We start from the raw sequence: 15,266 nt of genomic DNA on the forward strand, positions 1-15,266 counted from the left end.
CTGGCCTTACATGGGGCAGGCTTTGCAAGCAAGCAGCTTTAAGTGCTGAGCCATCTCCTCAGCCTCTATATAGAACTTTCTAGTTTATCTTTGGAGTTTGGAACAGAAACAGCTCTGGTGTATGATTATGACATGGTTATACTCCTGACCACCACCTGCCCAACCCCTTTACTAAGCCATTACCAAATGCCCAATTCTGACTGGACCTTCTGCTTCTGGCTCTGACCACAGTCAATACAGTTGGTTACTTGAGATAATTGCAGCAAATGGGAATTTGATGCAGGCCTTGAAAAAAAAAAAATCTCGCTTTCTAGGCAAGGAAAAAAATAAGAGTTTAGAAATTAAAGGGTTTGAAAGAATGCAGAGCCAATCTCTCTACTCTATATATGTCAATACTTTTTTTTTTTTGCTGTTGTTGTTTACTTGTTTTGAGAAAGGGCAGTGCCATGTAACCCAGGCTCACATAGCCTAGGCTGACCGTGGTATGCAGCCCAGGGAGACCTCAAACTGCTCTTCTTCCTGCCTCCGCCTCCCCAGTGCCAGAACTGCAGATGCATGCCTCTATGTCTGGCTGTTTTGTTTGTTTGTTTGTTTATTTTGAGGTAGGGTCTTGTTCTAGCCCAGGCTGACTTGGAATTCACCTCTGCCTACCAAGTGCTGGGATTAAAGGCGTTCACTACTACCTGGCCTATGACTGGCTTTTTTGTTTTGACAAAGGCTTCACCCCGTAACCCAGGCTGGCCTTATGTGCTACGCCACCCTGCCCAACTATAGGGTTTTGTGTGTGTGTGTGTGTGTGTGTGTGTGTGCGCGCGCGCGTGTTTGGCACTGAGTCTTGAACCCAGGACTTTTCTCATGCTAGACAAGCACTTTCCTACCAGAAAGTAAGGTTCCTTAGCCCTTCCTATGCAAAACTTTTATCCTCTTCCTTTGGTATTTTATTTTATTATTTATTTGAGAGAGACAGAGAAATAGGCAGGGGGAAAAAGAGAGAGAGAGAAAGAGAGAGAGGGAGAGGGAGAGAGAGAGAGAGAGAGGGAGGGAGAAAGGATGAGTGCGTTAGGGCCTTTGGCTGCTGAAAATTCCAGATGCATGTAACCCCTTGTGCATCTGGCTTATGTGGGTCCTGAAGAATCAAACCTGGGTCCTTTGGTCTTGTAGGGAAGCGCCTTCACCGCTAAGCATCTCTAGCCCTCCTTTGGTATTTTATTGGCCATAACTCAAAACCGTTCTTAGCTGGATGTGGTAGCAAATGCCTGTAATTCCAGCATGTCAAAGGCTGAGGAAGAAGACCATAAACTGTAGCCAGCCTGGGCTATTTGGCAAGAATTTTATTTCAAAAAAGAAAAAAAAATCAAAACAAGCAAAGAAAAAGCTATTTTCTCCTTTAAAGTTTTTCTTAATTTTACTTCTGTGTTCCCACACAGATATTCACAATGTACCTGTCATCAGCTGTTCAGTGACTCACTCCTCCCACTTTTAATCAAAATTCTATGAGCTCTTTATTTAGTGCATTGTGAAGTTACCGGGCTTTAACTTGAAGGGGATACATCATTTATTTATATTTTCCTCTCTCTCTATCTTTTTCTTTCTTTTTGAAACACCATTTAACCCAGGCTGGGTTTGAACTCGAGATCATCCTGCCTCAGCCTTACAGTGTGCACCACCATGACTCGCTCTGTTCTTTTCTCATCAGTCCAAGACCAAACCATAACATATAAATCGTAGCCCCAAAGACAAATTCTAGCCGTGTGATCTGGTGGAGAATCTCAGATTTAAGAAAGTCATTCCAGATGAACCAGAATCTATTTACATTCCCTTTGTAAGTTACAGAAACACAAAACAAAAAATTTAAAGTTATCTTGAAGATTTCAGACTCCTCTCTCCTCCCCCAGTACATCTGTTAACCTTAAGTGGAAAAACATGGAATTTCAGGACTGAACTTATGTGAGCCATGGGACTGCAAAGCATGGGGGCTTGAGAGACGGCTCCGTGGTTAGGGCACTTGCCTGCAAAGCCTAACACCCTGACTTTGATTCCCTAGTACCCATGTCAAGCCAGATGCACAAAGGGGCACATGCATCTAGTTTGTTTGCAGTGGCTAGAGGCTCTTGCATGCCCATTCTCTCTCTGTCTCTCTACCTCTGTCTGTCTCTCTCTGCTGGAAAATAAATAAAATAAAAATATATTAAAAAAAACACTAAAAAATGCAAAGCTTGATACGATAGTAAAGGATGTCTGACCTGGCCACTGTGTAGGTGGTCGATCTGCCTTTCGCCAAGAGTAAAAGGAGAAAATGTATTCAGGAGGAAGGACGAGGTCAGCTCTGTGCAATCTCAATGTGGGTTTTCTTAGAACACTCCCTTCCTGCCCGACTGAGCTGGAGAGAGTGGTTTAGTCACCGGCAATATCTGTGGAAGTGCTGGAGTGGATGTAGGTATTCTACACTGAGAAGATGGCCAAGGAAAGTCTGGTGAACTCACACCCCCCCGGGAGGCAGCCGGTCAGCAAAGGCGGGGTGGCCTGAGAAGACAGGAGACACAAATCACGCAGATGAAAAGATCCAGGGGGCTGGGGGATGGCTCAGTGGTTGAAAGCGTTAGCTCGTGCCCGGCGTGGTGGTGCACGCCTTTACTCCCAGCCCTCGGGAGGCAGTGGTAGGAGGATCACTGCAAGTTCAAGGTCACTCTGAGACCACATAGTGAATTCCAGGTCAGCCTGGGCTAGAGTGAGACCCTACCTCGAAACCCCCCCCCCCAAGAAAAAGAAAAATGAAAAGAAATACTATGCTGACCATCTGTGGCCCCAAGTGCAGAACAAGAAGTCACTTGAAAGCTTAAAAATAAAGATCCTTGAGGAGTGGAAAGGTCAGATCAAGGGTCAAAGAAGGAGTTCTGCAGCGCTTGGAGAAGGGAGGGGCAAGAGCAAGAGGGAGGCCCACACCTCCCAGCAGGGGCTTCAGCCTTCTCTGAAGAATGAGGAAGTTTCTGGCAGGTGGTGGGAGAAGACTTGGGAGTGCTCAGATATCTGGGAAAGCAAGTTGACCAGGAAAAAGTGAAAAGGAATTCTTCGAAGGCTGCTGGCCTGGCTGACGTGCTTGAAGGTGGCACCACCCCACGATCACGTGACTTCCTTGCAGGTCTGCCCTGTCCCTGGCAAGACACTGGGAGAGCAGAGGAAGGTACACTTCTGCTTACCCACCTGTCCAAAGGCGCAGGCCATCGGGTCGCCAGCGCTGTAGTCGGACGGTGTGAGTGCCTGCTACGATGTTCTTTCAAAACATGATTTATTGAATTGTGTGTGTGTCAGGGGTCCAGGGTGGGGGAGCGTGTCTGCCATGGCACACGCGTGGAGGCCACCTTCTCTGAGACAGGGTCCAACTCCCAGACTGCCAACAAATGTCACACTCAGCTTCAGATCCCCTGGCTCTGCCTGCCTTATCGTAGGCGTCACCCATACCAGGGGCTACTTTGCAACTAGCTTTACATGGATGCTGGGGAACTGAAATCTGGCCACAGGCTTTGCAAACAAGCACATTTAACCACTGAGCCATCTCCCTAGCACCTGCAATAAATAAACAGACAAACAAACAAACACAAACAAAAATGAAACAAGACAACAGCACTAACTTGCAGCTTTTTGGTTTGTTTGTTTTTGGTTTTGTTTTTTTGAGGTAGGTTCTCACTCTATCTCAGGCTGACCTGGAATTCACTATATAGTCTCAGGGTGGCCTCGAATTTATGGCGATCTTCCTACCTTTGCTTCTGGAGTGCTAGGATTAAAGGCATGCGCCACCACGCCCAGCTTCCTACAATATTAAAAAAATATTTAATCAATTTATTTATTTGACAGATAAGCAGAGAGGAGGTGTGGGGGGAGTGAGAGAATGGCCCCCCAGGGCCTCTAGCTGCTGCAAATGGGCTCCAGATGCATGAGCCACCCTTTGCACCTGGCTTATTTGGGGCCTGGGAAATTGAACCTGAGTCCTTTTTTTTTCTCTTTGTTTATTTTACTTATTTGAGAGTGACAGGGAAAGATGCGGGGGGGGGGGGAGCGGGCATGCGGGGGCCTCTAGCCACTGCAAATGAAATCCAGACAGATGTGACACCTTGGGCATCTGGTTTATGTGGGTCCTGGGGAATCGAGCCTCGAACTGGGGTCCTTAGGCTTCACAGGCAAGTACTTAACTGCTAAGCCATCTCTCCAGCCCCGAACCTGAATCCTCTTGACTTTGCAGGCAAGTTCTTTAACAGGTATACCATCTCTCCAGGCCCTACAAAACTTTTTTTTACAAATTAAATTAAAAATATTTTATTTATAAGAGAGAGAGAGAGGGAGAGAGAGGGGGAGAATGTGGGCATGCCGGGGCCTTTAGCCATTGCAAAAGAGCTCCTGATACATGTACCACCATGTACATCTGACTTATGTGGGATCTGGGGAATGGAACCTGGGTCCTTTGACTTTGCAGGCAAGTGCCTTAACCACTAAGCCATCTCTTCAGCCCTAAATTAACTTTTTCAAGTGAGCATACAAGGCGATAGGTTTCATTAGAGCATTTTTGTACACATCATTGTACTTTGGTCTTATTTGTCTCCCTTCCTCACAGCTCTGCCTGTCCCTTTCCTCCCCCAACAAGACCCCTTCTGACATCATGTTACATGTATGTCATTAGTGTGTCTTCTTTCCCTCCTCCCTCAAGAAGTCGTCTTCCCTCTCACAGTCCCTATTCTATTTTATGTTGTTACACACACACACACACACATTTAAATGTAGGGCTGGAGAGACCGCTCAGCAGTTAAAAGTGTGTAGCTCATACATGAGAGAAAACATGCCATATTCCCCTTTCTGAGATGGCTTTTTAAAAAAATTTATTTATTTATTTTTAATTTTTTTTGTTCTTTATTTATTGGAGAGTGACAGAGAGAGAAAGAGAGAGAGAGAGAGTGAGAGAATGGGTGCGCCAGGGCTTCCAGCCACTGCAAATGAACTCTAGACGCCTACGCCCCCTTGTGCATCTGGCTAATGTGGGTCCTGAGGAATCGAGCCTCGAACCAGTGTCCTTTAAGCTTTACAGGCAAATGCTTAACCGCTAAGCCATCTTTCCAGCCCTCTGAGATGGCTTTTTTTTTTCTAGTTAAAAAAATTTTTTTTATTAACAACTTTCATGATTATAAAAAAGACCCCATGGTAATACCATCCCTTCCCCCACTTACCCCTTTGAATCTCCACTCTCCATCATACCCCTCCCCATCTCAGTCTCTCTTTTACTTTTGATGTCTTGATCTTTTCCTCCTCTTATGATGGTCTTATGCAGGTAGTGTCCGGCACTGTGAGGCCATGGATATCCAGGCCTTTTTGTGTCTGAGACGGCTTTTTAAAAAACTTAATATGTTGATCTCCAGTTGCACCCACTTTCCCACAAATGTCATTCTCTCTCTTAGACACGACCTCACTCTGTAGCCCAGGCTGGCCTCGACTTCGCAGCAATGCCCCTGCCTCAGCCTGCGTTCGAGCTGGGGTTCCCGGAGAGAGCTGGATGCTGGGGAGGGGTGATGGTCTGGAGGGCGGCGGGCCCCGCGAGCCCGTCGTGCCGCGCCTGCAGCATCCCGAGGCCTCGGTGCCACCACGTCCGCCGAGCGGGAGGAGGCGCCGGCCGCTGCGCCCCGCTTCCCTCGCGTCCCCGTGCACCGGAGGAAGGCGGGCGGCGGGCGGCGTCTGCGGGGCGCAGGTGCCCGGTCCTCCGCCCGGAGGCGGGGGAAGCGCCCGTCCATTGGGCCAGCGGCGGGCGACGGTCACCTGCGGGGCCCGGGGCGCGGCGCGGCGCGGGCGGGGCGGGGCGGGCCGGCGGCGCAAAGTCCGGGGCGCGGCGGGGCCGGGCGGCAGCAGGCGCCGGCGCTGCCCGCGGCAGGATGCCCCTGGGGCTGCGCGCGCGGAGGAAGGCCCGGGGCGCGGAGGCCGCGCGGCTGGTGCCCGGCGAGGCGGGCGAGGGCGGCGGCGCGCTCCCCGCGGGCCCGGCGCCCGCCCCGGCCCCGGCCCCGGCCGCGGCGCCCGCGCGCAGGCTGGTGTTCCACGCGCAGCTGGCGCACGGCAGCGCCACGGGCCGCGTGCAGGAGTTCGCGAGCATCCGCGAGCTGTACGCCCAGATCGCGCGCGTGTTCGAGATCCCGCCGACCGAGGTAAGGGCCCGAGCACCCCGGGGTCGGGGGCGGCCGAGGGCACCGTGCGCGGGCCCCGCCCGTGGGGCACCTTCCCGGGCGGACTCGCCGCCGCGCCCCGCCGGCACTTCGCGCCCCGCTTCCCCGCTTCCCGCAGGCGTGGGAGACTCGCGCTGGCCATGTGACCGGAGGTAGGTTGCCTTCCAAGAGATCCCAAACCGAGGCCCACCCTGACCCCACAACAGCCTCTGAAACCCTTGGGTCATGTCTTTAACTTTCTGTCTTTTAACTTTCTTCCTCCCTTTCTATTATTATTATTATTATTTTGAGGTAGGGTCTCACTCTGGTCCAGGCTGACCTGGAATTCACTATGTAGCCTCACGGTGGCCTCGAACTCACGGCGATCCTCCTACCTCTGCCTCCCAGTGCTGGGATTAAAGGCGTATTCCACCATGCCCGGCTCCCCTCTCTCTATTCTTATAGTTTTATTTGTTTATTTATTTGTAAAGAAAGAGAGAGCGCGGGGGAGAGGGGGAGAGAGAGAAAGAATAAAAATAGGCCCTCGGGTCTATTGCTGCTGCTTTGTGCATCTAGCTTTAAGCAGATGCTGGGGAATTGAACCGGTCATCAGGCTTTGCAGGCAAGTGCCTGTAGCCGCTGAGCCATCTCTCTTTCTTTGTTTTTTTGAGATAGGGTCTTGCTCTACCCCAGGCTGACCTGGAATTCACTGTGTAGTCTCAGGGTGGCCTGGAACTCACACAGATCCTCCTACCTCCACTTCCCGAGTGCACCACCGTGCCTGGATCTCTCTCTGTCTCTCTTGAGGCAGGGTCTCACTCTATACCAGGCTGACCTGGTCTTTTCCCTTCCTTCCTACCTACCTTCCTTCCCTCCCTCCCTCCCTCCCTCCCTCCCTCCCTCCCTCCTTTCTTCCCTCTCCCCTTTTTTATAGGAACACCAGAAATTCTCCACTGCTTGGAATTAAGAAAATATTTTTATTTATTTATTTATTTGACAGAGGGACAGAGAGAGAAAGAGAGAGAGAGAATGAGTGTGCTAGGGCCTCCAGCCACTGCAAACAAACTCCGGATATATTTGTCCCCTTGGGCATCTGGCTAATATGGGTCCTGAGGAATCAAACCTAGGTCCTTTGGCTTTGCAGGCAAATGCCTTAACTGCTAAGCCAGCTCTCCAGCCCCTTCCCTCCCTTTTTTTGTGGCCGGGTTTCACTCTAGCCCAGGCTAATCTGAACTCACTCAGGATGGCCTCAAACTCACTGTGATTCTCCTACCTTCCTCTCCAGAGTGTTGGGACTAAAAAGACATGTGATGCCTTGCCAACCAACTTGGTGTGGTATTTCCACGAAGTTTAAAAGCGTCTACAAAGTTTGTTGGGTTGTTCTTGCAAAGAGAGAACCATCACTAACTCCGTGTGGCTGCTTAGCGCAGAGTTCATGGTGGTCCCAGGGTTGCTCTGCGCACATCGCCTTGAAAAGGGCTGGAGGTGTTCCGTGAGATCCTGTGGGGCCTGGCACTCGGCTTAGATCAGGCCCGATCTTGGAAATTGTCGTTTATGGGGACTTTTGTGGCCGTTTGATGCTAACCCAAGAGAGCAAACTGCACAGGCAGGTGTGACAGGTCACTAAGGAAACACTGTCCGCACTTCTAGGAAAAACCCAGGGTTTTGTTGCCTAGGGCTTTCGGGAGTGCAGAATGGCCTTTGGTGGACAAGAGTGGTCTGCAGACATCTGGTTTTTAATTAGTTTTTTTTTTTTTTTTAAAGTAGTTATTTATCAGGTGTGTTAAAGTGAGGTTGAGGTCAAGGCAAAATGCCAAGAAGAAAGGAGAGTTTGAAGCTCCTCTTGTGACTCTTTTGTAGTTGACATAGGATGGTCATCGCAGCGCTTTAGGGTTGAGAAGGACTTGTCACCTGTAAAAGACCCACCTTCCCTGGGTGAGGTAGACGTGCTTAGTAGATGAAGCTGCGTGTGGAGGCCGAGCGCCATTTATCCCGCCTCTGTGCGGTCTGGAACAAGTTTGACTTCTTGTTGTACCGCCTGGACGGAGCCTGTGCATAAACCCAGCAGATTATACGCGATAGGCTCACTGCTTAAACTGTAATCAGAACGATTAATAGCTATCACTTAATCAAATGGCTGAGGTTGGAAGGGATCTGGCCTTGACGAAGGTCAGGAAGCTTACCAGAAAAAAGCAAGGTTGTGATTTAAAGTTGGATCTTCTGTGTTCTAAGCTAGCTAGCTCATTAGCATATTTATCTGACAACTTTCAATGTATGTTTTCCAAGGTAGGGTTTCATGCTAGTTCAGGCTGACCTGGAATTCGCTATGTAGTTTCAGGGTGGCCTTGAACTCGTGGCGATCCTCCTACCTCTGCCTCCCCAGTGCTGGGATTAAAGGTGTGCACCACCACACCTGGCTCAAGGACTCGTTTTTAGTGTCTTTTTATTAATAGCTTTCACCATTGTTTAGTGTATGACATCATTCTCAGCTAAAGACACATGATTTCATTCAATCTACCTAATCCCCAAGAAGTATGATCATGTCCTGTCTGTGTTTCCTAGAATCAGGAAATCAAGACTCTTGAGATTCAGAATTAATCAGGGTAGATGGCAGAACCTGCCTTTAAACCCAGTTTTTTTTCTGACTCCAAATTCCATGAAGCTATATTACTTTCCATTTTTTCCAGTAATAGCTCGATAACCACATTCCATGTTTTAAGTTTCCACTGCAATAATTTTCAAGGTAAAATTCCAAGGTAATGAAAATAAAGTGTTTTTTTTTTTTTTGGCATGTGTATGTGTCTGTGTACGTGTGTGTGTGTGTGTGTGTCTGTGTGTCTGTGTGTCTGTGTGTATGGAGGCCAGGGGACAAATTCACATGTCACCCTCAGGTGTGCTGTTCACTGCTGTCCTTTTAAATTTCTTTCCTTTGTTTTCTCTTCTTTTTTTTAAGGTAGGGTCTTGCTGTAGCCCAGGCTGACCTGGCATTCACTCTGTAGTTCCGGGCTGGCCTCAAACTCATATTGATCCTCCTAGCTCTGCCCTCCACCCCCCGCCGCCCAGTTCTGGGTTTAAAGGCATGTGCCACCATGCCTGGCTATAAAATTTATTTTTGTAGCCAGGCGTGGTGGCGCATGCCTTTGATCCCAGCACTTGGGAGACAGAGGTAGGAGGATCTCTGTGAGTTCAAGGTCACCCTGAGATGACATGGTGAAGACCAGGTCAGCCTGGGCTAGAGTGAGACCTTACCTGGAAAAACCAAAATAAATAAATAAATAAGTTTTCTAGATCCTATATCTATAAATCTGTATACATACGCATGTATATGCAGATAGCCAACATTAATGCGTGTTTTCTGTCTGGATGGAAAAGGTTAAGCATGCGCAGGAGGAAGTACTGGTCATGGTTGTTTAGTGTCAATTCTCTCAGTGGTCAGCTTTGAAACGGAAGCCACCTGATGAACTCAGGTGCGTAGCACGTGCTGCTTCTGTCTGTGCCTGCGGCGCCCTGCAGCGTGAGGAATAAGCTTGAAAAGAACCAGACCCGCGCTAGAAAGCCAGGCATGATGGCAGACACCTGAAACCCAGCCCTGGACAGCCTGAGGCAAGAGGATCATGAATTTGAGGCCAGTCTGGATGAAAGAAAAATTCCTTCCCAAGAGGACTGAGTAAATCATTAACTCCTTTTCTCTAGACAAGTGGCTGTAAGGACAGAACACTGTATCAAGATCTATACATGCTTCTATTTTATTTTTATTGACTTGAGAGAAAGGGGAGAGCAGAGAGAGAAAGAATGGGCACGCTGGGACCTCTGGCCACTGCAGAGGAACTCCAGATGCATGCACCACCTTGTGCATCTGGCTTACTTGGGTACTGGGGAATCGAACCTGGGTCCTTAGATTTTATAGACGAACACCTTACCTGCTAAGTCATCTCTCCATCCTGAGATCTATACACTCTTTAGTGTGGAAAAAGAAAAAAAAAAAAAGACTTTGATGTTAGATGAGGCAGATTCAGGCCAGCTTCACAAGGCTCAGGACGTGCCCTCATACTTGTGCTAGGCACAAGGTAGGTGCACCAGTCCAGCCTCACTGGGTTTCTTTCCTTTTATAGTTGTACTAAGCACGGCGCTCAGAAGTTGAGCAACTTGATCACAATCAGTAGACTCATAGGCGTAGAGGCAGGATTGGATTTTGGGTTTTCTGGTTGAAGCTGGGAGAATCTTAGCAGTTGAATTCAGATACTAAATACAAATCCGGAAAAAAATTAATATATTTAAAAAAATATTTTATTTTTATTTATTTATTTATATTTGACAGAGAAAAGGGGTGGGGGGGGGAGAGAGAGAGAGAGAATGAGAATGGGTGCACCAGGGCTTCCAGTCACTGAAAATGAACTCCAGATGCATGTGTCCCCTTGTGTATCTGGCTAACATTGGTCCTGGGGAATAGAACCTGGGTCCTTTTGGCTTTGCAGGCAAACGCCTTAACTGCTAAGCCATCCCTCCAGTCCTAGAAAACATTTTAAAATACATTTATATTTATATTTATTTATTTGAGAGAAAGGTGGAGGGAGAATGGGCATACCAGGACCTCTAGCCACTGCAAATAAACTCCATATGCATGCACCACCTGCGCATCTGGCTTACGTGGGTACCGGGGAATCAAACCTGGGTTTTTAGGCTTCATAGGCAAGCGCCTTAACTGCTAAGCTATCTCTATAGCCCCAAATCTGGAAAAACCTTGTAACCAAATAGTTCTTTCAACTCAGACACACACACACAAAAATGATCGCTTCTAAACGGTGCTGCTGTTATCCTTAGCCATCAGGGAACTGCCGATCTAACCATTTACTGAGTGTCCATCTCACCTGTGCTGGTTTGAATGGGAATGTATGCCCCCCCCCCCATATGTCCTCCCCCAGCCTGAGGTATTTTTAAAAAATATTTTATTTTTACTTATTTATTTGAGAGAGGAAGAGAGAGAGAGAGAGAGGGAGAGAATGGGTGTGCCAGAGCTTCCAGCCACTGCAAATGAATGCCAGATGCATGTGCTACCTTGTGTAGCTGGCTTACGTGGGTCCTGGGGAATCGAACCAAGGTCCTTTGGCTTGGCAGGCAGGCACCTTAACCTCTAAGCCCCGCCTGAGGCATTTTTGATTAAGCTTGTGGCTTAAGTCTGCAGGCAGCCTGCTGGAGGAGATGTCACTGGGGCGGATCTTCTAGTCTAGTCCTCGGCTGTGTGAAGAGCTGGCTGGGCTCAGGATGTTCCTGTTTGCTGGCCGTGTGGTGGTGGCTGTCTGCTGTGGATCTGTGGAACTGAGCCAGCTCCTTCCACCACTGATGGTTCCCCCGACTTCTGTAAGCCTGAAATAAACCCTTTCCTCCCATAAGCTACTTCCGGTGGGTTGTCCCAGCAATGAGAAAGTAACTGAGTATCACTCTATCCAGAAAAGCTGCCATTAAGAAAACAAACACCCATGTGGTAGAGGTGGCTCTGCATCTAGATGCACTGGCTTGCAGAGCTTGCCCGCTTGGGCTGGCCCAAGTTCAGTTCTGCAGTACCCACGGAAAGCCAGGTGCTCAAAGTAGCACATGTGTCTTCAGTTTGTTTGCAGCAGCAAGAGGCCCTGGTGTTCATTCATAATTCCCTCTCTTTGCAAGTAATAAATAAAATAAAATAAAAATAAAAATAAAATAAATAAAAAAATAAAAACAGGCATGGAGGCTCACACTGTTAATCCCAGCACTCGGAAGGCAGAGGTAGGAGGATCGCCATGAGTTTGAGGCCACCCTCAGACTACATAGTGAATTCCTGGTCAGCCTGAGCTAGAGACCCTACCTTGAACCTCCCCCCCCCCAAAAAAAAATAAGGAAAAGAAAAGAAAAAGGAAACAAATGCTAACTGATGGCCTGTGTGTGGGGGGGGTAGGGGTTGGGGAGCCTTGTGCACTGCTGCTGAGAAGTAAATTCATGTAGGTGCTATGGAAATTAGTATGAAGGGTTCTTGTTTTTTTATTCAGCTATACTATCTACCTCAGGAACCACAGAGCTGCCTGCATTACACACGTTCCTTGTTGCACAATGGCCAAGCTATGGAGTCAGTTCTAGATGTCCATCAGCAGGTGAGTGGATAGAGAAAGTGTGGTATATGTGTACAATGGAAGGCTAGGGAGACAGCTCTGCAGGTCACGTGGTTGTCTTGCAACCACAGAGACCTCAGTTTGACTACCAGAACCCACATAAGAAAGCTGGACCCCAGAGCTGAGGAGATGGAGACAGGAGGATCCCTGGACTTTGCTGGCCAGCTAGTCCAGTTTACTTGATGAGTTCCACACCAATGAGAGACTGTACCTCAAAAAGAGGTAGGGCTGGGGAGATGGCTCAGTGGTTAAAGGCACTTGCTTGCAAAGCCTGATGGCCCAGGTTTGATTCCCTAGTACACACGTAAAGCCAGGTGCACAGAGTGGCTTATGCATCTGGAGTTCGTTTACAGTGGCAAGAGGACCTGGTGTGCCCATTCTTTGTCTCTGCCTCTCCTCATAAATAAATAAAAATTAAGAAAAGAGGCAGACGGTATTCCCGTGATAACATCTAAGGCTGTCCTCTGGCCTCCACACGTACGCGCACACATGTGCACCTGCACAATACTTGTGTATACGCACCACATGCAACAAATAAAATAACATCATGATGGGGTTGGAGAGGTGGCTTAGCGGTAATGGCGCTTGCCTGCAAAGCTAAAGGACCAAGGTTTGATTCCCCAGGACCCACATAGATGGTGCATGTGACTGGAGTTCATTTGCAGTGGTTAGAGGCCCTGGTGTTCCCATTCTGTCTCTCTGCCTCTGTCTCTGTCTCTCAAATAAGTAAATAAATAAAATTTAAAAATTAAAAAAATATCATGATGAAGTTTTATTCATGAAAATGAATAAAGGATGAAGTAGGACTGGCGAGATGGCTCAGAAGTTAAAAGCATTTGCTTACAAAGCCTGATGGCTCAGGTTTTTTAAAAAAGATTTTATTTATTTGACAGAAAAAGAGAGCAAGCGAGTGAGCAAGCTAGCGAGCAAGAGACAGAATGGGCACGTCAGGGCCTCTAGCCACTGCAAATGAACTCCAGATGCATGTGCCACCTTGTGCATTTGGCTAATGTGGGTCCTGGGGAATTGAAGCTGGGTCCTTAGGCTTTGCAGGTAAATGCCTTAACTACTAAACCATCCCTCCAGCCCTGACTCATGTTTAATTCCCCAGCATCCATGTACAGCCAGATGCACGAAGTGGCACATGCATCTGGAATTCATTTGCAATAGTAAGAGGTCATAATAATCTGAAGTTTATTTGCAGTGGCTAGAGGCCCTGGTGTTCCCATTCTAACCCTCTCTCTCTCTTTCCCTCCTTCCCCCTGTCTCAAATAAATAAAAATAAATCAGAAAAAAAGAGTAATGCTAAAAAATGAAATAAAAAATGAAATTACAGCTGGGTGTGGTGGTGCACGCCCTTAATCCTAGCACTGGGGAGGCAGAGGTAGGAGGATCGCTGTGAGTTCAAGGCCACCCTGAGACTACATAGTGAACTCCAGGTCAGCCTGCACTAGAGTGAGACCCTACCTTAAAAACAAAACAAAACCAAAAAACAAATGTTATATGATGGAAAATTGATGGAATTTGAGAATATCATATTAAGTGAAGCAGATTCAGAAAGACAAATTGCACATTTTTTCTCCTATGTGCATTCTAGGTTATATATGTATGTGTATTATCTGCATCGATATCGTCTATATCTATATATGTTATGAAAGTAAAGACATGAGTATCTGGGAACAGAAAGGGGACTTGCGGGAGGGGACGCCGAGGACAGAGGGAGATACTGGGGTGAAGATGATCCCAGCACGTGATACGAGTGAAGATGTCTTCACGACCCCATCCCCTGCACAGCGAACACAGCCCAGCAAGAAAAGAAGCCATAGATGGCTGTGGGTTTCCGCGTCGCCTAGTCCCTGAAGGAAGAGGCCAACGCAGCCCGTGAATCACTGCTGATTTGTTTGTTACTAATATTGGTGGCTGCAGACTGTTGTGATTCGCAAGCACTGAAACAGATGGGCAGTTACGCAGAAATCCCTTACAGCCATTGACGCCTTCTCCCCAAACAGCTAAACGAGCAATTCAGGAACAAGAAAAAGAAAAGTAAATTTTCTCATCTAAAACAAAAACAACAGCAAAAAAGCCCAGTTAGGGCTGGAGGGATGGCTTAGCGGTTAAGGCGCTTGCCTGCAAAGCCAAAGGAGCCAGGTTCCATTCTCCAGGACCCACGTTAGCCAGATAGATGCACAAGGTGGCACATGCATCTGGAGTTCGTTTGCAGTGGCCGGAGGCCCGGGCTCGCCTATTCTCTTTTTCTCTCTCTTCTTTTTACTGTCAAATAAATAAAATAAAAAATATTTTTTAAAAAGCCCACTTAACTTGTAACAGAAATGGAGGGACACTTTTTCAGAAAGTTTCATACATTTTTTTGTTTGTTTTTTCAAGGCAGTTTCTGTCTCTAGCCCAGGCTAATCTGGAATTTACTATGTAGTCTCAGGCTGGCCTTGAACTCTTGGAGATCTTCCTACCTCTGCGTCTGGAGTGGTGGGATTAAAGGCATGCGCCACTATGCTCAGCCAATTTTTATGAAATATTCAGGTTACATAAAAGTTGAGTCATGATTTATGACTAGTTCTTGAGCTCTTTGAATCTTTGATTGCAGTAACTCTTGAGCGTGTGTCATGATGTGCTTTCTTTTTCCTTTTGCTTGTGTGTATGTGTAAATGTAAATGTGTGTGTGTGTGTGTGTGTGTGTGTGTGTGTGTACTATCGTATGTGCCCTTGGGAGAATTTGCTTATATACTATGAAATGTTTGGGGGATGGAACCCAAGTCTAAATAGGGAATAAAATTCAGTTATATGTACTTTATACACATAGTCTAAAGATAATTTTGCATTTGTGTGTGTGTAGGGGGGGGGCGGAGGGATTGCAAATGCATGTGTGTTTGTGTGCATATGGAGGCCAGAGGTCAACATTAGGTGTTTTCCTCCATTGCTCTCTACCTTATTTTTT

At 47.7% G+C, this 15,266-nt stretch overlaps 1 protein-coding gene across 2 annotated transcripts in view; it reads left to right on the forward strand.

Annotated features, from left to right (window-relative positions):
• The first annotated feature begins 5,909 nt into the window (after window positions 1–5,909).
• The window catches only part of Gipc2 (GIPC PDZ domain containing family member 2), a 90,583-nt gene continuing 81,226 nt past the window's right edge, over window positions 5,910–15,266 (forward strand). The window contains exons 1-2 of one of the 2 annotated variants that reach the window (XM_045138450.1): window positions 6,077–6,176; window positions 12,194–12,295. In XM_045138450.1, coding sequence (XP_044994385.1) covers window positions 12,266–12,295 — 30 coding nt within the window. In that variant the 5' untranslated portion in view covers window positions 6,077–6,176; window positions 12,194–12,265. Of the gene's footprint in view, window positions 6,177–12,193; window positions 12,296–15,266 lie in introns of both variants that reach the window. The other variant, XM_045138449.1, reaches the window with a different exon arrangement.

The sequence above is a fragment of the Jaculus jaculus genome, chromosome 19 (genome assembly GCF_020740685.1).
Source record: "Jaculus jaculus isolate mJacJac1 chromosome 19, mJacJac1.mat.Y.cur, whole genome shotgun sequence".
NCBI classification, from domain to species: domain Eukaryota; kingdom Metazoa; phylum Chordata; class Mammalia; order Rodentia; family Dipodidae; genus Jaculus; species Jaculus jaculus.